Source organism: Mytilus edulis, chromosome 9 (genome assembly GCF_963676685.1).
Source record: "Mytilus edulis chromosome 9, xbMytEdul2.2, whole genome shotgun sequence".
NCBI lineage: Eukaryota > Metazoa > Mollusca > Bivalvia > Mytilida > Mytilidae > Mytilus > Mytilus edulis.
This window is the reverse complement of record NC_092352.1, coordinates 38080324-38103602: the sequence shown is the minus strand read 5'-3', so window position 1 is coordinate 38103602 and position 23279 is coordinate 38080324. Positions and strand designations below refer to the sequence as shown.

Sequence of the window (23279 nt, the reverse complement as noted above, 5' to 3'; positions counted from 1 at the left end):
GACAAAATTATAAGACCATTAGCATGTGTTAGAATAATAAACTGACATTACAACCTTTCATCAGATGAGCCATAATCCAGCCTTTATTCCTATATAATCTCTCATCCTATTCTGATGTCCTTATTTTACACATTGTTGTCCTTAAGGGAGAGTTAAAAGTGTGAAACATCCCCACATTAAGTCAATGTTAAGTATTTCACAGCTTTATCATCATGTTATCAATGATAATTAGCAATTCTAATGACTACAGATAAGTCATTATATACAGCTCTTTATAACGAATGAATTTATGCTAATATTTTATTGAAAATGTCAATGGCTGTGCTAAGTTTATAGCACATCTTTGTTTTTAATTTTGAGGACAAAAATTAAAATGGAGCTTATTGCGTCTGCTGCATTAATCAGATAAGTATTTTCAACTTTCATGATAATAATGAATCTATAAACCTTTATTAGTTACACCCATGAGGGTGTTAGCTCAATTTGATGTTTTTAATTTACACCAAGTGATAAAATTTAATGGTTAAAGAAAAGGATAGCTTTCAATGATTTGGGAGGGGGTCTTTTTGCATTTTGATCATGAAAATCATAATGAATGCAGGATATATAATTATGTCTTGATGTAGGTATATAAGTAGGGTTGGGGAGAAGTTATGTTGAGTGGATGTATAGGAGTTACTTTCATTAACAAATTATGTTTAAATTGTTTCCCAATTTTGTCAATAAAACTGAACTTTAAACAACTGTCAAATGAGTGGTGGGTTTATCTAGCTATAAAACCAGGTTTAACCCAACTCTTTCCTTGGAAACTGCCTGTACCAAGTCAGGAATATGACAGTTTTTTCCAGTCTTCCTATTGGTTGACATTTATATATACATGTACTAGTATATATGGAACGTTTGATTTTGTCAGGACTTTATTTTTTTCTCACCCATTGGGTGCCCTTGTTATAAAGTTTCTGTACAATAGTAATGGCAAAGATAAGTTTGGAAGTATGCAATGCCATTTTGTGTGGGCATTCAACCGAGGTATATATTCTGTGTGGAATTTTTATGGAAAACTTAATTATTTAATTTCACATTGTTAAAATTGAATCTTTTGAAGAAGTAAATCGTACTTTCAGGTTAACTGCCTGATTTACTTCTTTAAAGACTTGAAATAAAGTGCTTAAAAGGACATAATTAAATTCAAACAGTGACAAGTATACACCATTGAAATGTCAAGCTAATCAAGCTAAGATGATAACTCAATAGTAAAAGGCCATCTTAACTTTAGATAGCTATAAAACATGGTAAATAAACATATAAATACCTATATCACTAATATTGAAAAGTAAATGTACCTCATACTTTATCAGTGAAGGATAAAATTGATTTCTGTGCACCCACACAATAACTCAGCTGATAAGTTTAAAAGGGCGAGAAGTATTATCATAATGATAAAGTGATGCAGTCAAAGTTGTGGGAAAGAAAATGATGTCAGCACTTCTTTTAACATGATTGAAATACTTAATTGCCCCCTTTTTACATCAAACGAAGAATATGTAAGACAATGAGGTAGTACTTAAATCCTGTTCATTAGTTCCAGTTATAATTGCTTTGGTTTATGTGATGTTATAAAAAATATGTGTATTTCTGTAATTAGAAATTTCATATGATGACAGATTTTTGTTGCTGTATATCATTTGTTTTTTGTTCATTATTTTGTACATTAATTTAGACCCTTGGATTACTTGTTTAAATTGTTTTAAATTTGTCATTTTGGGGACTTTTATAGCTGACTATGTGTTACAGGTTTTACCCGTTGTTGAAGGCCGTATGGTGACCTATAGTTGTTAATTTCTATGTCATTTGGTCTCTTGTGGAGAGTTGTCTTATTGGCAATCATACTTCATCTTCATATTTTTATATGTATGAATTTCAACAATCTTAAGTCTGAAGCAACCATTGTTTATTTCCATGCGTTCTTTTTTTCTCTCAGTTCAATCACTTTGTACATGAAACTGCTGCATTATTATTGTATTATTTGTGCATACTTTCATTAAAAAAAATTACCTAACATGAAATACTATCAATAGGTACTTGAAGAAAGCAAGTCTTAGAAACTCCCATAATTGGGTCCTTTTTATCTTAAAAAAATTATTTTAATTAGTGTTAAAGAATAGATATTTATAAATCAGGATGGAGTCTTTCCCCAATTTGATTTTATTTCATGGTTAACTATACTGAATGCTTGACTTCTAATTTAATGACGATATGCTGTATGTTCAACTTAAGTAGATATGATTATTTTGGTTAATAAATAATCGTATATGACTTCTGGATCTATTAAAAGCTTTGAAATGCAAATTTATAATTTTCCCCTCTATTTTGTACTTGTAGTACTGAAGGTGCCCACACAAGATTAGCAGCAGGAGCAGGTGATAATAACTCAGATGAAGCCGCCAACCAAGCAGACTTATATAAACTGGTACAACAAGGTGGGGACATACCAATACGAGGACTACAAAAACCTGGACCAGACAAATCAGGAAGTAGGTTCATTCAACATTTTATTTTGACAGTCCACACTCCCCCCTTTTATTTGTATCTCATAGAAAAGATTACAATATTTATTTTTTAAGAATGTTTGAAGTGTGTATCAGTATGTATAATATAAACTCCGTGACATTAATCCCAAGTATATACTTCAAATCTATACACAAATTGGTTGTTTAAATGAAGAATCGTAAACACCTTTTATTTATACTTTATGCATAGACACATTTTAAACTTCGATGATTTCACATTACAAACATGTAGAATACATTTGACACTGCAGGGTGATAACTTTGTACTATTTCCCTGGTATATCAGACCAGTTAACATTCCAAGCTATCAGTGCACCCTACTGAAGTTTCATATTTCTGCTTTTGTTTTTTCTGTTATGTTCAGCCTTATTTTTAAGACAGAACTTGACTTACTTTTGAAAATATTTGAAAGGTAAAAGTTAAAATATGTGAAATACAAAGTATTGAGATTTTTTTTCTTTTTTTCTCTCTGTTTGTCATGTGATCAAGTTCTGTCTTTGTCTCCAGTTACCATCCCTAGCATGTATTTATTATGTTGTGCAAGCTGGAACATTCCTATGAATTTATTAGACAGAATTACATGTGTATTCAACCATGAAATCCTGGATATCAGGTATATCATTTTGTGATATAAATATATAAATGTTTATGGGTTTCAGAGCAGATATATGCTAATTTTACAATGTACAAGGGCAGATATTAAAAACTATTGACCCAATTGCATTGTTGTTTATTTGATGTGGAGTAACTGGTAACCTGTTTTAGACCAGCAACCAGCAGTATACATATTTAAACTTATGTTACCATAGCAGTAAAGCTCTTTATTTACAACACTTGTACAGTATATGATATCTACTGTATATAAAGACTTCACCTAGAATAATAATTTATTGGTTTAGACTAAGGTCACATACAATAGGATACTTCTGATAGTACCTGAGATAAATAAATTATATAGATTTTAGTAAGGAGATGGACAATGTCAATAGCATTGAGATCTTTATAATTATATTATTTAACCTTGAGTAAACTGCTGAAGTGTAAGGGAACTAACTCTAGAGATAAAGATAATTAAGAACTAAATTTTAAAATCATTCATAGAAATTGTTGCTTTGTCATTTTAGTCATTTATTATTTTTCACACTGTTTTTAAATGTTGTTGATTATACTTTTGCACAGGTTAATTTTCAGGAAAAATACCTCTGTTAAACGATCTAAAACTAAGATATTAAGTTTGAATAAGTATCCTAATGCAATACAGGTTTCATAAAAATGATCTATCAAAACATTGTTTTTCAAAGGCAAAATTCAAACATTCTTTTATTTTATAAAGTTTTTTTGTGAAAAGAACCATGTCTGATAAATTGACATTCACTGCGACTTTATCAATATTTTGGTGGTTTTTGAGTAGGATGAAGGATTATTACATTGTAAATTTTATGTCGTAAACTCATAAATTGTCAAGGTGTGGTTCATTTTCCTTTTTTTGGAGAAGGTTAAAGCTTGTTAAAACTGTCCTGTTTCCAGGTAATATTTTATTTAATTTTTTACCAAAAAATGTGCAGTTATGTATGTATAAACATATGATTTTATTATTTTTAGACATAATTCATTTCTCTGTAACAATTTTAATAAATATGTTCAAACAAAACAAACAAGATTTAATACAAGACTAGTATAAAAATCACGATTTTTTGTTTTTGAACAATTTTTGAATAACTGAAAACATCAAGATTGATTGGATTAAATTGTAGGAATGGAAAAAAATGAGATGCTTTATGTTTTTATATTATTGCTTTATCTTTTAATTTTCAAAGCAGCAAAAATAGTCACAAATATTTAATAGAAATATTTTTAAAATAAAGATAGATATATGTTATCACCAAACCTATGCTTTTGTTGTCTTACATTTTATGTTGCTTCCTGCTTGTGATGTTGTATCTCCTAGCCTAGGAGTCCTAGGGATCACTGGTGCACTGGTAGACACTCAAAATTGTACAGAAATAAATAAAATCCACTTTTGTAACTTCTCTAGATAATGAAAAACAAACATGATAATCAGACGAAATTGACATTTCAATCTTGAACTTCCATTGTTTAGTATTGTGACCTAACATGATTGTATAATATGTCAACAACAACTTTTATCAAATAGTCAAATGTGCAACGAGGCTCCATGCAGAATGTTTTAATAACACAACTAACCTATTAACTAACTGCTTTCTTTCCAGATTTTATCCAGGAGTGTGTTCTAGTGCATTAGTGATCTTATATTAACATTTTAAATTTTAACCAAAACATTAACAGAACTTACATGTAGTTACAAGTACATTTGTACTTTAGGCTATTCTAGCTGACATAGTTTTAGTTTTCTGCATCCAATATGCTTGCTAGGTCCACTGCCCATTTGGAGGTCACAGGAGGAAGAATATCTAAGCTTAAAACCGACCAGAACCCAAAACAATCGAATAAAAGCTCAAGTGCTGGTTATAAAAGGGATAAGTGTAATGTTATTCCTGTAAGGAGCCCCGCATCTGGTGGGGATGCTCAGAGTATCATATCGGGATTCAGTGGATTTCAGCCAGAATTGCATTCTACACCCAAGTCATCAATTGTAGATCGCCATAGACCTACTCAACGTCAATGTGGTAAACCAGATTTGTTAAATTCAGCTCCTAATCAGTCACATACAAATTATCTACAAAATGATAAAACCAAATTAGGTTTGATAAATACAGGACATTGTAATGTATCATCATTGATTGGAAATAGACACAAATGTGACAAGGATTTAATAGAAAGTCCTAAAAAACATAACAGTAATATGGATTATCATACAATGACTGAAAATGTACGAAAATTTGCTGGAAGTCCCAGCGCATTTCCTGAGTCAAAAGTAACTCAAAACATGGAGGATAAAGCATGGGATAATTTATTAGAGGATGAACATAAGGTCTATGACAGGCCACCAAGTAGGGCTAAGTTATCCAGATCGGCCAGAGGGTCTGTTAGTAGTGAGAAGTCGTCCAGATTAGATTCTCATACTTATCAATCTTATACAGCTGGACTTCTTCATTCAACAAGTCGGTCAGAAAAGTTTCTAAATCTACAGAAAAACTATGCAATGCTAGAAAGGATATCAGAAATAGAAGAAAAATCTGAAAAGCCGATGAGACCAAATAGTATGGATCCGCAAACATTCCAAGATATGTTTGACATTGTGAATACAAGTCGACAGGAAGAATTGGATGAGTTGTATTTTGAACTCGAGGAAGCTAAGAGAAATAGAGAATTTTTCAGTAGTGTCAAATCTCAGACATGGGACCCAAGGAGGGATTATTCATTGACAAGGAAAGAAAAGTCTGTAGGTGATTTAAAAGCACTCTATGCTGGCCTTGAAAGTAATTCTGAGGAAAAGCCAGTTTTGTCAAAAGCAAAATCATTAGAGAGTACTTATGTGAAGGGTCAATCTGATGAATGTTATAATTCTCCATTGCAAGAAAAAGTATATATTCAAAGCCCTCAAAGATCACCCAGAGGAGCGAGAGCAATACATGGAACTAGTATTGAACCACTGGCAAACAAGTATGAAATTTATGTGGAGAAAAAACAAAAGGAATATAAGGATACGCCAAACAATGAGGAGTTACATGTAAGATCTGTCTCTGTACCAGTCAATGAATTAGAAAGTCCCAAACCACTGAAAAGAGCCCATTCATCAATAGGTAATAAAATAGTTACCAATGTGGATTCTAAAATGTATGTGAAGGAGCCAGAGCTTTCAGTTAAACAAGAAAAGACTGAAATAAGACATGGAGGTAAAGTAATTGCTAGATATGTCAATGACAGTGTTCATGGAGTAAATTTTAAATATAGAACAAATTCAAATAGAGATAGTAAAGTAAATACTAATATTAGAGACAATTCTGGTGTAAATTCTCCAAGAACAAGTTCTTTAATACAAGAAAAATCTGAAACTTCTGACAACTATGAAAGAATATGGGACAATGAGACAAATGTTTTTCACAGACATTTTGGTGAGAAATGTGTCCTTGATGAAAGAGACAAGTTGCCCCTTCAAAAACATAATGCTATAAAATCTTGTAGTCTTGAAAAAATACATAATTTAGAAGATCCAAAGCAAAATGTTAGCTCATCTCAATCTCCTGTGCAATTCAGAGTTCGAAATTTGAGAGTTCTTGCCGAAAATAATGAATTTAGTGACAGTAAATTTGCAAAGATGAGACCGATATCTGACTCTGTGTCGCCATCAGGATTTGAAAATAGGCCACTTTCATTCGGTACAAATGAAAAGGAAACTGAGTTACTTGTCAAGGAATCTGACCTTGATTCTGCAGATGATTATGTACGATTAAAAAAGTGGAGGACATCCGAGCTGTGTGAAAATGATGGCACAAATTCTGAAAATAGCAGTACAGACACATTTATTGTAAAAAGTAGTGAAGACGAAATTGAGAAAGAGGGAGATAATCTGCCAGATGTTACAAAAGGAACGGAATCTAATTCCAAACTTCCTGAAGAACATGCATTTGAAAAAAGTAAGTCTGAACCAGATTTAAAGCAGGTTAATATCAGAAAAGAGCCTGTTAGACCGAGATCAGCTAAATCACATGTAAAATTGAACGAGCCAGTAAAAGACAATAAATTACCTACCAATTTTGGAATGCCGAGAACTGTTTCTGGGAATCTTAGGGAGGTTTTCAAACAATATAAACATGAAGGCAAATTTTCACGGTTTCAAGCACCTGAACACAAGGCTGATAGTCCAAAATCACAAACTTTACCTAGAACATCACGAGTAAGCAATAGGAGATATGATGCTTATATTCTCCCTAGTCATATAATGAAGGAAGTAACAAGAGACAGTGATCAATATAAACGGACTCAGCCAATACACAAGGACCGGACACCATCTTCAGCCAGTAAAATGACTGTGGAATACTTAGACCTCATTGGGAACGAGTGGTCACAGGAAAGGAATAAACAAAGCATTGTAAATTCTCCAAGGTCAAACAGTCAAGGTCACAGACGTGATGGTGATTATGTCCAATTAAAGGAGAATAATAATTTGTCAAATATAAAAATCAAATCTGCATCACTTGGTCGACATCCAAAGAAACAGGATTATCCAGATTATTATCATACATGGAGTCCACGATCTCCATCAGGACATTATAACCAGCAACCTACATCAGCAGGGCATGAAACTAGACCCCACAGAAACCAGCCTCCTCCTTACCCAAGGCATCGTACTAACCCATCAAACTCAGGTTCTTATAACACTAATATTAGCATGCTTTTGCTATGATTTTTACTTTACTTTGTTTTTCTTTATTTTCTATTCTGAAACTTTCTTTGTTTTTGTTTAGCTTTCTTGATGCTTTTGCTTTGACCAACTTTGTAGTGAATGTTGACATTTTTTTCACGTTTGCCTTATTTTGCAGCTTTTCCTGTATTTTAACAGCAACAATGTGACTCAATCTTTAACACAATAAGCTTTTTATTAATAATAAAACATAAATTTAGGCACTAAATGGATTTCTTTTTAAATAATATTTGTCAGACTGATTTAAAAAAAAAAAAGCAATTAAGTATTTGATTTCTGTCATAAATTATGAGTTGAATCTACCAGTGAGCAACAAATTTCATAAATATCTGAATCCATGAGATAAATGTTGAAGGGCTTTGAAAACAAAACAAAATATTTATTATTATAATATTGTTTGGAAAAAATAAACTATTGTTTTATAATACATTCCAAACCTATTTGATGGATATTGATATATGCAATATGTTTTGTATATATATAATCATTGGCCTGTTATCACATATTGATTCAACAAGGGAGCAACATTTTTAGCATGTACAATGAATTAATATTTTTAATCTAAAAAGTGTTATTTAAGCCTTGAGGAATCCATATATACCATCAAAATTTCCCAAGATGCTCTGGCTCAAAAACCAATTTACAGATGTTGACCTAACATTTCAGGTCCCAGTCACATGACTGGAAAATTTCAGCATAGATACTGTTTAAGAACTATAAAATTATTATGAATGTTCCAGCTTGCACCACTTTTACTTTGTATTATCTACCTTGTTATTCTGTATACTTTTATCCTGAACAAATTCATCCACAATTTATTATATCAGTATAATAGGAGTGTGCAGCAACAGGAAGGGTTTAATAGGCTAAAAGAAATATTTTTTAGTTGTTCTTTTGTTTTCTTTTTATTAGTAGCTTAAGTTTTTTAAGAAGGTTCTTTTTGAAATCGAAATTTTGATTATACAACAAATAATGGAGGCATAACCCTGCAATTTGAACATTGTCATAGCGTTTTGACAAAGCAAACATAGACAGTTCCAAAATAGAAAATGGAGTGAGTCATAGAATTTTGAGAGCTTCAGACAACTTTACTTAGATTTTTCTGACTTCAGCATCAACAAAAGCTAAGATAGAATTATATGGACTAAACCTTATGAGTAAAAGTTGTTAATACATGAACTGTCCATTCTGCTAATAAAATAAAAAATATATTGGTGATAATGTTTTTATCGTGGATTTTGCCGAAAAAAATGGCATAGGAATAAAAGAACCGCATCAAGTCAGTTTGTCTGATTAATTTAAGATTTACCTATAAAATTGTTCACTTTTTAAAGCATGTCACCTTGAATATAAATTTTAAGTTGAACTTTTCTGTAATTGACAAAATTTTGTTTTATCTGACTTCAATACTAAATATTTGGAGACATTCTTAAAAAGAAAAAAATCTAAAATTTTTTTTTACTTTATGTTGATATAGTTCTGAACGACAAACTGTCTGCACTTTAGTTTATATGTTCTTAAATCATTACACAAAAGTTCAACTAGGTTTTGATTTGGTTTATTTACAATTTGATTTGTTTTCAAACGTTTGTGCATGAGTTTTTTTCTCCTCTTTGCATGAACAATAGAAAAACCACAACAGCATCAACAACAACAAAGTCCTTTGTCTCCACTTCCTCCTAAAGTACCGCCTCCTCCAAAGCTATCACCAGTGCAACAACCAATCATAAAGTCCAGTACATCATACAATCAGCTTTACTCAAAGTTTGAATCGCAAGGGAATTCATTTACCAATAGATTTGGCTATGATCCACCTGCCCCGCCTGTAAGAGGTGGCAACTTCCATGAACCACCAAATCCACCTGTTCGAAAGATTAAGTCGGCACCAGTTTCAAAGCTGCGGATTCGAAGTAATTTGTCCGCAGCAGAACAACTGGGAATTAAAAGTTCAAGTCCAAAGCTTAACGGAGGTATAATTTTTATATAGAATTGCTCTTGTGGCTTGGTGTGTTTTTTGTCCTCACGCCAGATAGATATTACACAAATGCTACTATTAACACACTTGACTTGATTAACAATTTTTTATTTATATAAAACGGTAAACAGATCACTAATAACATCATGTATTCAGGGGAGGCATTAACCATGGGCTGTAGCTAAACAGAAATTTCTAAATATAGCTTGTGGTAAGGGAAAGTAAGTAAATCTTGACCAAGTTGATAGAAATTTTATTGACACTGGTATTTAACTAAGTAGATGTGGTTCTTATCATTTAAAAAAAAACACATTTTTATTTAACCAACATTTAATGTTTTCGAAAAATTAAGATATGTGAAAATTTTAATAGTTGATTTTGATGAGGAAGGTGAGTATTTGCTTGTAACATCACATAAGCATGGATAGTGCTTATGAAATTCATATTACTAATTGATAATACCATCACACATACATGTACTGCCATAGACGTATGGGAAAGATAGTAAAATGTCCGTAAAAAAGCATGCTTCTTATGCAAATTAATAGCCTTGCCAATATGTCAGTTGTATCAAACAAACCATTGTTCTCCGCCTTTATTGTTGCAAGATACATGTACAAGGATGAAATAAGTAGCTTGAATATAGAACAAACTACACTGTAAAGTGCTTCACAAGTCTGTTAGTTTATGTTTAGTTTATTCTTCTTTCATCTTCCATGATCTGCTTGCACTAATTTCTTTTTTTTATACTGTATAAACTTTTCTTTTTCTGTCTGTAAAATCTTAAACCATTGCTGTGATGCAACATGTTCTGTTTATTATTCAGCATTCAATATTTACTATGCATATTTTATCTATATTTATACAGGGATTGGGAATATAGACATAAATACATATCATGTAATTTGATTAATGACTAGAATGCATTATTTTTGATAGCTTATCAAAATAATGTAAATAATAAAAATTAATTGGATTTTGTCATTGTTAATTCAAAAGTATCATTTTATAAGACATAAAATTTAATTGTAACTGAATATTTCTTTCAAATCTTTCAATTCAAAAAGACTGATTACTAATACTTTATTCGGTCAGAACTTTAAATGTTGCTGTCAAAGATATAATTGAACCAGTCTTGAATTCAAGTATCCAGAATATACTCAATGGTGTAACTGATGACAGGTATACTTATACAAGATGTTTTGTATTTCAGCATTCAAGTTCCAGACATCAGATGTACGGAGAAGTCCGACAGAGAGAGTACAGCGAAGAAGAGAAGATGAGGAAGAATACAGAAGGAAAAGATTGGTAATTTTATATTTTCATTTTTTAACAGATTTTTGAAGGAAAAATCAGCTATTGATTTGGGATGTTTGGCAGGCCGGCTGCTGCTAAAAAGTGTCAGTTCATTAACATGCAAACACTGACAAAACTTTTTCAAATTTAGATATATTGTTTTCGTGACTAAATGAAGGTCAAGTTTTTAGCTTTTCTCATTGTTGAGCTTTCAACCTGTTAGTTAGTAAGTTATACTTATTATATTTTCATTGTAATATACTTCTTTTATGTAATACAAAATTCAAAGTGTACCTACATCATGCCTGGATTATATTTATGCCTTTGTGTGCTACAGAAATTGATAAAATATGAATATTAGTTATGATTACCGCAACCTAATATCCTTCTGTGTATTGAATAACAACATTGCATAAAGTTTTGAATTAGGGATATGCAGAAAGTAATATCCTTTAATTTGATAACATATAAAACAAAGCTGAGTTTTTTTTTTTATCTGATTATTTAAATCTTATATTTCAAGTTTTCATCTGTACTTGTCTTTTCTAGGAACAAATATACGAAGAAGAAAGAAGAAGAAAAATTGAACAAGAAAAGGCTGATTTAGAAGCACGCAAACATAATGACTTTTTTACGTATGTATAATTAATAAACTATCTTTCTTAGTCTTAGAACTTTTGGCTTTTATAGACTGCATTGGAGGTTTGGGAAGCTTAATTCTTCCCTGACTGGTTCTTGATTTAGACTTGAATTTATAATTGTTCAAATGATTATACACAACAAAAAGTTATTTTTTTCTCAGAACTGTTGAATAAAAGTAGATATCAGTCATTTGATAATCGTTAGTATACTGGAGTTTATACAAATTATGAAATATTGAAAAAGGACAAGAGATGATGAAACAGAATTTATGACTGAAAATTTCTTGTGAAGACTTGTAATTAAAGGCATAATATTTATAAGTGCATGTAACTATATTATAATTGTTGTAAAATCCAAACTGTTATCAAAATCCAATGAATGTTTGATAAATATATACATGTTTATGGATATCAATGTTCATATATATTCAATGTTGTCATCCTTGGATAGTGAATTCTTTAGAAAGGGACTGAAATTAAAATGTGATACATGTACCAAATGCAATATCATATTTCAAAATATAGAACTATTTGGTTACAAACCAACTTTGAATTAAGCAAATTTTTAAGTTACTTTATTTAAAGAAAGGAGATAATTGTAATATAAACATGGCATGAAGTTTCAATGAAATAGTAATTTTCTCAACAACAAAAATCAAATATTACACTAAGTTGTGTCGTGTCATCTTGCAATATTGGAAAATTATTTTGAAGCATGTTTCATTTATTGAAATTGTTTTAATGTGCCACACAGTGGCCAAAATTCATCATTGTTAACAGTTGACTAAAATCACCATTCCTAAAGACTTTAAGAGTCACTTTTATTTGTGTGTATATAATTACCAAACACCAGAACAAACTATGTGTTGTTAACATCTTTTTGAAATACATATTATACACAATAAGGGCTTTACACTTCTAACAAATTAGTGCATGTTGAAAGTATCATTGCAAACTTGCTATATGACATATATTTTTTCCTCCCCAGTCAAGAAATATATATGGAGTAAGTATCAAGGACTGACAACTCTTACTAACAAAAGGGAGTTAACTCTTTAGACTTTGTAGTGCAGTGTTTGATTATGTGTTTTGGTTCAATGTCTGCTTTATATTATATATTTTGTAAGCAAAGAAAACTGCTTGCTAATAATGAGGAACGGAAAGTAGTAGCTAAAACACAGTATTATTCAAAGAAAACCTAAAACACATAACATATTTAAATGCTGTGAAAGGAATTATTATTTCAGTTTTATTTTTTATTCTCTTTGTATTTCCCATGTTAATAATTTCCTTCTCATCTTGATTTCATTAACACTTTTATTTTTATTATATTATTTATTTACACAGTTTTCTAATCATTTTCACACTTGCTTTTATATTTGAATGCTATCAAATTTAGAAGTTTTGTTTTTAACTTTCCATCACTGTAAAAAAAAAAAGGCTTTGGAAATTTACTGAAGTTATTTCTCTAAGTATAAATCATTAAGTAAAAAGCTTTATCATGTGTGGTTATTTTTTTTCTTTTAATTTTGTTATTGTTTAAATCTGAGTGAATTCAAACTTAACTTTATTAATTTTTAAGAAATCTGGCATAGTTGAAATTGTAATATAAAATCTTAAAAGATAGTAGTAAGTCTTGTTTTAATTTAAAAATAATACATGTTTATTTGAGTATGTCTTGTCTGTCATGGTTATTTAGTTTCATTGGAACTAATCCTAGTCTATTTGTACGTCAGTATGTCTCGTTAAAATTTGAGTTGGCTTTTGTAAGGTAAAGCATGCATCTGCTATTTAATACAAGAATTAATTAACGTTAATTGTCATGTTTGGTCAAGAATATCAAAACTACATTTCATGATCTTCGTCAAAGCCACATTGAAACATTTTGAACACTTCCCCCAGAAATAGGACTACTAATTTTGTAAAACTATCACAAGTATTGGTATTTTAAGATACATGTTTTAAGTTTTATGCCAATTGTGTTGATAGATGTTTTTCTAGTTATAAAAGATATATTTCACCTATACACCATATTTGTTATTTAACTACCTTTTATTTTGCATATGTTATATATGTTTCATTCATTTTAACTGTCATCAATTGATTTATTTTCATTTTTTTTTCACAGATTGAAAAAAATAATGTCTGTTTTGCATTAATAAGACAATCAAATAAACATTTGACTAATCTTTTTTAGCGCTGCCCAGAAATCTCCAATCCCAGCTGATCGCTTTGAAGAACCAATCAGTGGATACAATACTGTACCAGCTGATAGACGCAGAGGCTTTAAAATCCATGGCAAAGCTAAAGCTGTATATAATTTTAATGCTCAAAATCCTAGGTGGGTATAACTGAGACTTTTAGATTTCCTTGAATTACTTGTTGATAGAATTAAGGTTTTTAGGTTAGGTAAAGGTTGATATAAAATAGCACCAGCATCATAAGGGCTTCCAGAAAATGTCCATGGGAATCTTTGAAAGCAAATTTTCAGAAGGTTTAACATCCATAGAACTTGATGCTAAAATATATTTTAAACCCAACCTCCCATACAATACTTTATGTGCCTTCATAGACCTTCCAGATAAAAGGCCATACATAGGAGATGTACCAATGACAACTATTTAACAGAGTCTCAATTAGGCAGATTTTAGCAACTATAGGTTAATGTACAGCCTTCAACAATGAGCAAAATCTATACTGTGCTATAAATGGCTGGACTTTGTGTATTGAAATACAGTATATTGAAACACAGTGTACCGGTCCACCAGTATTAAAAAAAAAAATAGCAAATGAATAGTACTGATGCATATATACTGTATTATAAAATACATAATTAATAGGCTATTATTTGAACTTGGAATTATTTTCAATTATGGAATTTGCATAATTTCTTGTGTTTAAATTTTTTAATAAATTCCATGTTTATTTGGTATCATAATCTTTTGAGCAGTTGATAACACTTTCCATACAATGTATTTTGGTTAGATAGTGTTGTGCGCGGCACAGTACATTCTATTGAAAATATACTATTTTCTTTATAATAGAAAGTGTTGTGCGCAGCACAGAACATTTCAGTACAGAATAAACATGGAATTTATTAAAAATTTCAATAACAAGAAATCAAGCAAATTCCATAATTAAAAATAATTCCAAGTTCAAGTAATAGCCTGTTAATTGGACTCTTATTTTTTTTCAGAGAATTGTCGTTTAGGAAAGGTGATATAATTTATTTACTAAGACAGATAGATAAGAACTGGTTTGAAGGAGAAAGATACGGAAGATCTGGATTATTCCCTGTCAATTATGTTGAGGTTTGTAATTAAGGTTTATTGTTGAATATCATTTAAAGGAAAATCATTGAAAAAATTAAGAAACAGCAGTTTGAGAACAAGATCTAGACAAGTCATCAGTTTAGACATTGAAATTATCCAGTAAACTATAAGTCTCAAAAGAGGAACAAAGTGAAAGTCACATCTCTTTGAAATGACTACTAAAATTGCAAATTTTTGATGGGTTAACTTCTTATAGTATATTTTGTAAAAATTCGGTTCCAGTGAATACTAATCAAACCATGAAGCAAAATATAAGTTTCTTCTGCATTACTTAAGTTTAAAGACAAAATATTAACAGAGTGTCACAATATTTCTATCCCCCTGCTGCTAGCTGACAGGGAATTGTGTTTGACACTTGTCTATCTGTTCTTCTGTACATCCTTAAATTGGTTTGTTGATCTCTAAATAAAGATTGTCTAATGTTTTCAAACTTATACACTGTGCTGACCACCTAATGCAGATCTAGTTCAAGTTTGAGTGACATCACTTTTTATCATTCTAGAGTTATGTCCCTTTATAAAATTGCTGAATTTGCAGGGGTTTTTTTTACAAGAAAGGGGGGATCTCTGTCCTTTGAACACATATTTCTTTTATTTCAATTGGTTTCAGCAAATATAGAATTTCAAAGGAGTTCTAAAGAGTTACTTTTGACATGGAACATTATCACAAAAGATGTAATTTATAAATATCCAACAGAAAGAATTCTATAACATGTATTTTATTTCACATTTAAGGTGTTAACATCAATAGAGGAAGCACACACTGCTGCCCAGCAGGCAGAGGGCCAGGCAAGGGTCAGATATAACTTTACTGCCCAGACAGGAGTGGAATTAACATTACGCAAGGTAAATTAGAAAAAAAGGAATTTGTTGATAGTAAAAAAGAAATTTGTTGATAGTAAAAAAGAAATTTGTTGATGTGAATAAGACATAAGTTAGAAATTGCTATATAAAAGATAAGGTTATGTATAATACCAAATATGTACTTTGTCTTAAGGAGTAGGAGTAGATAGTTTTTTTTATAAAACAGAAAATACAGTAAAGAATATCATTAAATCATGTAGATACAGAAGGTGTCACACACTGGTCACTATAATTGTATGATACTAATGTCAATAGTACATTTAAAATGAAAGAACTACTTATCAAAGCTTACATTTCTAAATATTATATTTTATTTAGGGTGATATAGTAACATTATTACGATCGGTAGATGAAAATTGGTATGAAGGCCGAGTAGGAAACAAACAGGGTATCTTCCCCAGATCTTACATAGAAGTGATATTTGATCCATCGACACCATTAGTGACACCAGCGCCATCTGTTATCACGACACCTATGACAGGTAGAGGTGATTATCTGCTATCTTGTTCTCTGCATCTGTTTCTTGTCTTGCTGTTTTCTACCTGTTTATTTATTCGTTCACTTTGATGTGCAAATATTACACCACAATTTTTGTTTGAGTTACATATTGTTCCTTATTGCATATTAGTACATTGGCAAAATTTAGATTTTGAATGGGAAAAAAATACTATTTTTTTAAAAATATTGAGTTTTGATATAATTTATTAAGCCAGTAATCTTTAAAAGATTTGGTATTTTGATAATAAAAATAAAGGTATAAAGGTATCTTTTATTGAAAGAGTTAATAAAACTATAGTTTGCCTTTGTCTATTATGTTTTGTTTACTTTGAACAAGTACCTGCATGATTTCATCTATTATTATATGTGCATATTTGGATTTTAAATCTAAATGTTTTAAACTGTATTTATTTCTACCCTTGTTAGGCCTTTTTTTTTTAATTAGTTGGTTTACGGATCCGCCGACCCGATTTTGTTTAAAAGTGAAATAAAATTAAAATTTTGATTTCGTGTTGTTTTTTATTCCGCCGACCCGATTTTTCGAGTGCTGTGAATAAAAAAATCCGAGGCGTTCCAAAATGTTTTGTCTGTGTCAATAAAGCGTTTGTAGTGAACGGCGTATTTTGAAAAGCTTCGAAATGACGCAGACGAATTCAAAAACCCAACGAGGGAGGACCATGGAGTCTGACGGCTTCATCTACTTTCAGTTGAATATTAATATTGTTCACCTGGAGAGTGAGAGATCTTGGGTTTGAACCTTGACCCGGTCAAATCAAAGACTTAAAAATTGGTATCTGCTGCTTCTTCGCCAAGCACGCTGCAATTGCAATTATTAAAGGAGTCAGAATAATGTGTTTGGGTAAGGTAACATATCTTTGGGGGAACTGTTACCTTGTGAGCTACCACATTTAAATTCTGGCTCAGTGTGTCAGTTTAGCATTTCATTTCTCATTATCATATTCTCATCCTAATTATGCATCTGATTAGCCACTAGACATTAAACAACAATTGACCATCCATCCATCAAATGCAAAGCATATCAAGATAAGAGCTAAACTATTTCTCCTCCTCAACCCCTGTAATGTCATGAATGAACAGCATTTTTTTTCTTTTTTTCCTCCAACTCAAATTTTTCAGAACAGTTATACGTGAACAAAAAAAAAATCTAAGATTGCTATTTTATTTTTATTTTTTTTACCTCCTCCGACCCTAACCTTTGACACTAGTTGTCCGTAAACCAACTAATTAAAAAAAAAAGGCCTTAGAATTATTACAGTATTTTTATCAACTGCTTAGGTTACAGTAGTAATATTCCTTATTTTTGTTTTGGATGAGGATATATAATCTTTTACGATAAAAAGTCTGTTGAATTTAATTAACATTATTTCATACAGAATTGAACCTAGAACTAGGATGCATGATCCTTAAAGATGACACATACACCCATGTTATGCCAATATTTACATCTTGTGATATTTTTAACAAATCAAGACTTGTTAACAATAACAATAATAAGTTAGTTTTGCAAAGTTAAACATTTTTTTGGGGAAAAGACATGCTATAACAATAAAAAAAAAAAAAAAACGCAAGAAAGGGAAGGTTATAAATACAAAGCTATTTTTAATAGAAAAAGGTGAATATGTGTTGCAAATCAGGAATGTGTCAAAGAGACAACAAACCAACCAAAGAAAACAGCTGAAGGTTATCAATGGGTCTTCAACAAACCGCGAGTCAGGCTTCAGCTGGCTTCTAAACAAAAATGTGCACAAGTCAGGTGAAAAAAGATATTGTTCTGTTTTTCTTAAAAATCAATGTTATCAGTTTGTTCAACAAACATACAGTAGCTATTTATTTAAAATACCAGTATTTTATTTCATCTTACATATTGGAAAACATATTTACATCTAACAAACATTTGTATGGGTCACTTCATTTTGTGCTAAAAAACAAAATAAAAAGAATGGCACAAATCAGTATCCAGGATCTGCAATTTATCATGTTATTTAGAAGTAGAGAGAATTGGGTATACATTTGTATTTCAATGAGATGGCAAACCAACAACACACAAAAAAAAAGACATCTAAAATATCAATAGATAAGTCAGTGCCTATTCAATATGTCCAACTATAAACCTATCTGAGTCTGAAGAAGTTGTCAATAAATAAACATACATAAACTGAGAGTATGGGAGACAACCCATTTTATTTGATCAATGCAAAAATATATCAGGATTTACAAGCCTTTACATCTTGCTATTTATAAATCAGGGGCTCATGCCATCCTTTATAAAAATGTAAAAAAAGGATTAAAGTCATAGTTCTTTGATGTTATGTTGATGTTAATTATATGAAACGTATTTACATATATCATAAACATATTCTGTAAAATACATACATCCTCAGTCAATGGAAAATTTATCATTCTAGGTGTGTATAATATGTGGTATGTTATAATTCTAATGTTACAGGTACCCCTGAAATGTTATCACCATCTGGTTACGATGCACCAACGCCTCCTCCTCAACCGTCTCCACGAGCATTCTCACCACGATCGTCAGCTTTTCAACATCATCAACAACGTCAGTTTAGTCCACAGCAACAGGGCATGAGTCCTCATCAACAGACATTAAGCCCACAACAACAGGGCATGAGCCCTCATCAACAATCATTTAGCCCTCAACAGCAAGGCCTTAGTCCTCATCAACAAACATTTAGTGCATCCCAACAAGGATTAAATTCACATCAGCCAGCATTCAGTCCACAGAGATCAAGTTATACCTCACCACGTTATGATGGCCCACAACAACAACGAATGGAGGATGGCCCGGTTCGTGTAAACGGATACTCACAGTATAATGGAGATTATAATGGTTCTCCACAACATCAAGGACAACAACAAGGTCGCCCACGACAAAGTCCTACGATAGGGAGGAAACAGTTTGTGTCGAATGGACCGTCATACCCCCCTAGTGCCAATATAAACTATAATGTAGAAACAAACAATAATGAAATCAGAAATAAAGTGCCAGATGATGATTTAGCGTTGTGTCGGTTAGTATAAAATGTTTTTTGCTTATAGTTAAGAGTTGTCTTCCTTCTAGCATATTACAAGCTGAAGAAAATAAAATTAACACTCCTGTTCAAAATTTAAAGCACAGATAAACATAACCTTTAACAATATGGTTAAATGAATTAGGACTTATATTATTTCAATAAGTGACATTTGATTCCAGAAGTTCTACTTCTATCTCATCTTAGAAACACATGCAGAAGTTTGACTGAAAATTATTGTTGACTTATTTTAAAAATATTTTTGTATTGATGAAGTAGCTACTTCTCTCAAGCGAAACAAAATATTGTAGTGATTAGTATGTATAGCTGTAAAATATAGATAAGTAAACATGAGAACTCAATTCTAAGGTTAATAAAAAAAAAAAAGAATCACACATAAGATCTTGATCTAAAACTTTGTTCTATATGTGTGTGATTATTTTTTCAAAGCCATTTAGAGAAAATTAATTGGGTTAGAGATTCAGAATTCCAATAGCATATTTTATTTGATAATACTTTCATGAATTAAAGTCATATGAAACGAGTGACTGGTGAAAATAATGCTTATCAAATTTTTAAACCAATGCATGTATATATCATAAACATAGTCTTCTGTGTACGACTTTTTCATTTTTTACGCAAAAATATCGTATAATCATCAAAAAAGTAAACTTCTTCTAAATGTGGACAAGTTAAAGAATTTTCTTTAAAAAAAAGTATATGTTCATGAGTTTTATAATGAAAACTATCCATTTAGTTATGAAAAACATAGGCATCATTTTTTTTTTATTTGGGTTTTATATGGCTTTAAACTAAATGTTAAGTTCTATTGCTACAGTTGTTCAGAAAAATGTACTTCAAATTTATAGAAATTACTTTTTTCTTTTCAGATATAGGGCAGTTTTTGCATATAGGCCACAAAATGATGATGAATTAGAACTTTTAGAAGGCGATGAAGTTTACGTGATGGAGAAATGTGATGATGGTTGGTATGTGGGGACATCAAATAGGACTGCTATGTTTGGTACTTTCCCAGGAAATTATGTACAATTAATTCAATGTGAGTTTTATGTCACTGTGTCTCACAGCTATCGGCTGAATAACACTTGTCTGTGTCCACACTTTTTGCAGCATGTGTATTTTGCATGGTGTATTTTAAATTTGGATTGGTTTATATTGCTAGATATTTCTGAATTTTTGAGTTTTTTTCTTCTTCAACTTAAAACAAACTTAAAACAAAGTGCTATTTGTAAATCATTATTCCTAGTAAATTGCAAAAAGGTGTTAAACGGTTGCATTAAGAAAGGGATTTATGATCATCATGCAGCTAACTAATATAGTGACAATTAAAGACTACATTTTGAAAATACAATTAAAATCACAACAGAAAAATAAAACCACCTGCAATGAGTAAAATTTGAACTTGAATCCAGGGATACCATACAGACTCATGTCTAACTTTGAATTGGTTTTCTTAAATTCTCTGAAATATTGCTTTCAATGTAGCAGGTAAATTCAACAGGAAATTTTTTTAAACATCACAAGTGCACTTCCTTTCATCAGTCTCAAAAGTATTTTGAAATTTGAAGAAAATCAATCTAGGAATAGTGGAGTTTAATAGTGATTGTGAACGAATTGCCCTACAACCAATTGTCAAAGTTCCATAACTCTGGAATGACAAAGCCAAAAATTCCAAAAAAAAATTCAGGGAAGTTTTTTCCATGAATTCTAATGTTGTATTTTGGATGGATGGGCATTGGTATATAAAAAAAAAGCCTTTATTTTTATTTCAGTCAAATAATATCTATACTTACATACACAGATTCAAGACATCCATCATGGAATTAATGTTCTGATACTTGTGGCTTTCTCCAATAAAAAAAACTTTTAAAAAAAGCGGTGTATAAGAATATCAATTTGATTCATAATTAAAAATCATTGACAAACAATTCAGAAGAAATATAATTTATTGAGATTAAACTTGTTTTTCTCTATTTTAGGACGAATCAGAATCTACTGTAGACCTGGTTATAGAAGTGAATAAAAGACTCCATAATCACAGGAGTATAAAATGAAACAAGTCCCAAGCATCACGCCAAAATGTTAGCCACAGTGACAAAGGACACTTTACAATGGCTGCTAGAGATTGCATCATCATCTATTTATAGCCACACAAATAAATGCATTTAGATAGACGCTGCATGTTACAAATAATGTGTTCATCAACGTGTACAAATTATCATTTATCAGCAGATTTAGTAGAAGAACAAAATGGACGCAAAGTGTTTTTTTTTAATTTAAATTATTTACATTATAACAAGGGTTTGTTTGTTTGTTTATGTCTTGATTTTTTAACATTTCATCCTGTTACAAATATCATTAGCTATTTATGGATCATTTAAATGTGTATATGTTTGTTGTCTGGGATGAAAACCCAAATTTCCTATCAAGGAAGCCAATTATGCAGAAAATTTGACAATCTGAAAATTACGTACCAAAAATTTTGTACTTAAAAATATCATGGAGAGAAAAAAATAATAGATAAAAAGCATAGTCAAACTAGAATTGAAATAAAATGGTTTGACCCAACAGTTCAATATAATTTTCAATAATTGATTGTTTAAAATAAATGTAGCAATTCTGTACTTTTTGAAGCATAATTCTGACTTCTTTGATGGAAATTTGGGACTTCAGTTCCCTTTTGATGTTGTACTTTTCGAAATTATTACATGTACAACAATGGTAAAGGGGTTCTCGTGTGTAAGTCGTACAAATGAAACATTTAGACATCCATTAAAGGACTCTGTCGCTAGTATGTCGTACAAATGAAACATTTAGACATTCATTAAAGGACTCTGTCGCTAGTATGTCGTACAAATGAAACATTTAGACATTCATTAAAGGACTCTGTCGCTAGTATGTTGTACATTTCTGCAGGGCGAAACATGTCTGTGTCCTTTCATTAAATTTGGTAAAGTTTAATTAGGGAATGTTTTATTAGATATATCATTTTTTTGTATTTATTGTTGATTGACATTTTATAAAAATCATGAAGTTTTTGTACCTAATTTTAACCTTTTTCCTCATTAGATACATCATAGTTTAAGAAATGATAATAATTTTCTATAAAAACATTTTAAGTCAGATAAAAGTAAGCAATACAGATATTTTAACCTTTCACCTCATGGGTTGCCTTTATAATAATATTTCAAATTTGCTGTTTCAGGTTCTTTTGAAATTTTGATAAAAAGCCACATGGCAGACAAATGTTGATTTTCATAATCAGTTCCTGTAAACAGAAAAGAAATGAAAATGAACAAAATTTCCCCTATAAAAGTTATGAGAACCTAGCAATATTTTCATTACAGCCTACCTGATATAAATATTGAGATTTTTTTAATTGATCAAAAGAGGACAATTATCTCATTTATATTTTGTATATCCTTAAATTTTAAATTGTAAAAATCATGGAGGCTGATTTGACATTGTTTAAAACAGTCCAGATCTGATTTATTAACAACTGTCTACCTGTTCTGATTTATAAACCTTTCTAGCTATCAAGTGAAGTACGGAATGGTACATAAAACCCTTAAGGTTTAAAAATACACTACCAATTTAGGATGGAAACCTTTGATTTAAATACTTATGAATGTTAGTGGTGGCTTTTATAATAGAAAAAAACTAATGATTGTACACATAGATTTAAA

At 30.7% G+C, this 23279-nt stretch overlaps 1 protein-coding gene across 50 annotated transcripts in view; it reads left to right on the top strand.

Moving 5' to 3' along the window:
• LOC139489696 (sorbin and SH3 domain-containing protein 1-like) overlaps positions 1-22088 on the top strand; it is a 121609-nt gene extending 99521 nt beyond the window's left edge. For 20 of the 50 annotated variants that reach the window (XM_071276381.1, XM_071276372.1, XM_071276396.1 and 17 more), the window contains 13 exons: positions 2383-2534; positions 9546-9887; positions 10265-10282; positions 11106-11200; positions 11738-11823; positions 12818-12835; positions 14027-14170; positions 15026-15140; positions 15896-16006; positions 16343-16511; positions 18990-19572; positions 20463-20632; positions 21573-21712. In XM_071276381.1, the coding sequence (XP_071132482.1) occupies positions 2383-2534; positions 9546-9887; positions 10265-10282; positions 11106-11200; positions 11738-11823; positions 12818-12835; positions 14027-14170; positions 15026-15140; positions 15896-16006; positions 16343-16511; positions 18990-19572; positions 20463-20632; positions 21573-21574 (2005 nt within the window). In that variant the 3' untranslated portion in view covers positions 21575-21712. Of the gene's footprint in view, positions 1-2382; positions 2535-9545; positions 9888-10264; positions 10283-11105; positions 11201-11737; positions 11824-12817; positions 12836-14026; positions 14171-15025; positions 15141-15895; positions 16007-16342; positions 16512-18989; positions 19573-20462; positions 20633-21572 lie in introns of all 50 variants that reach the window. The other 30 variants (XM_071276411.1, XM_071276406.1, XM_071276410.1 and 27 more) reach the window with 11 other exon arrangements.
• Positions 22089-23279: the final 1191 nt, after the last annotated feature.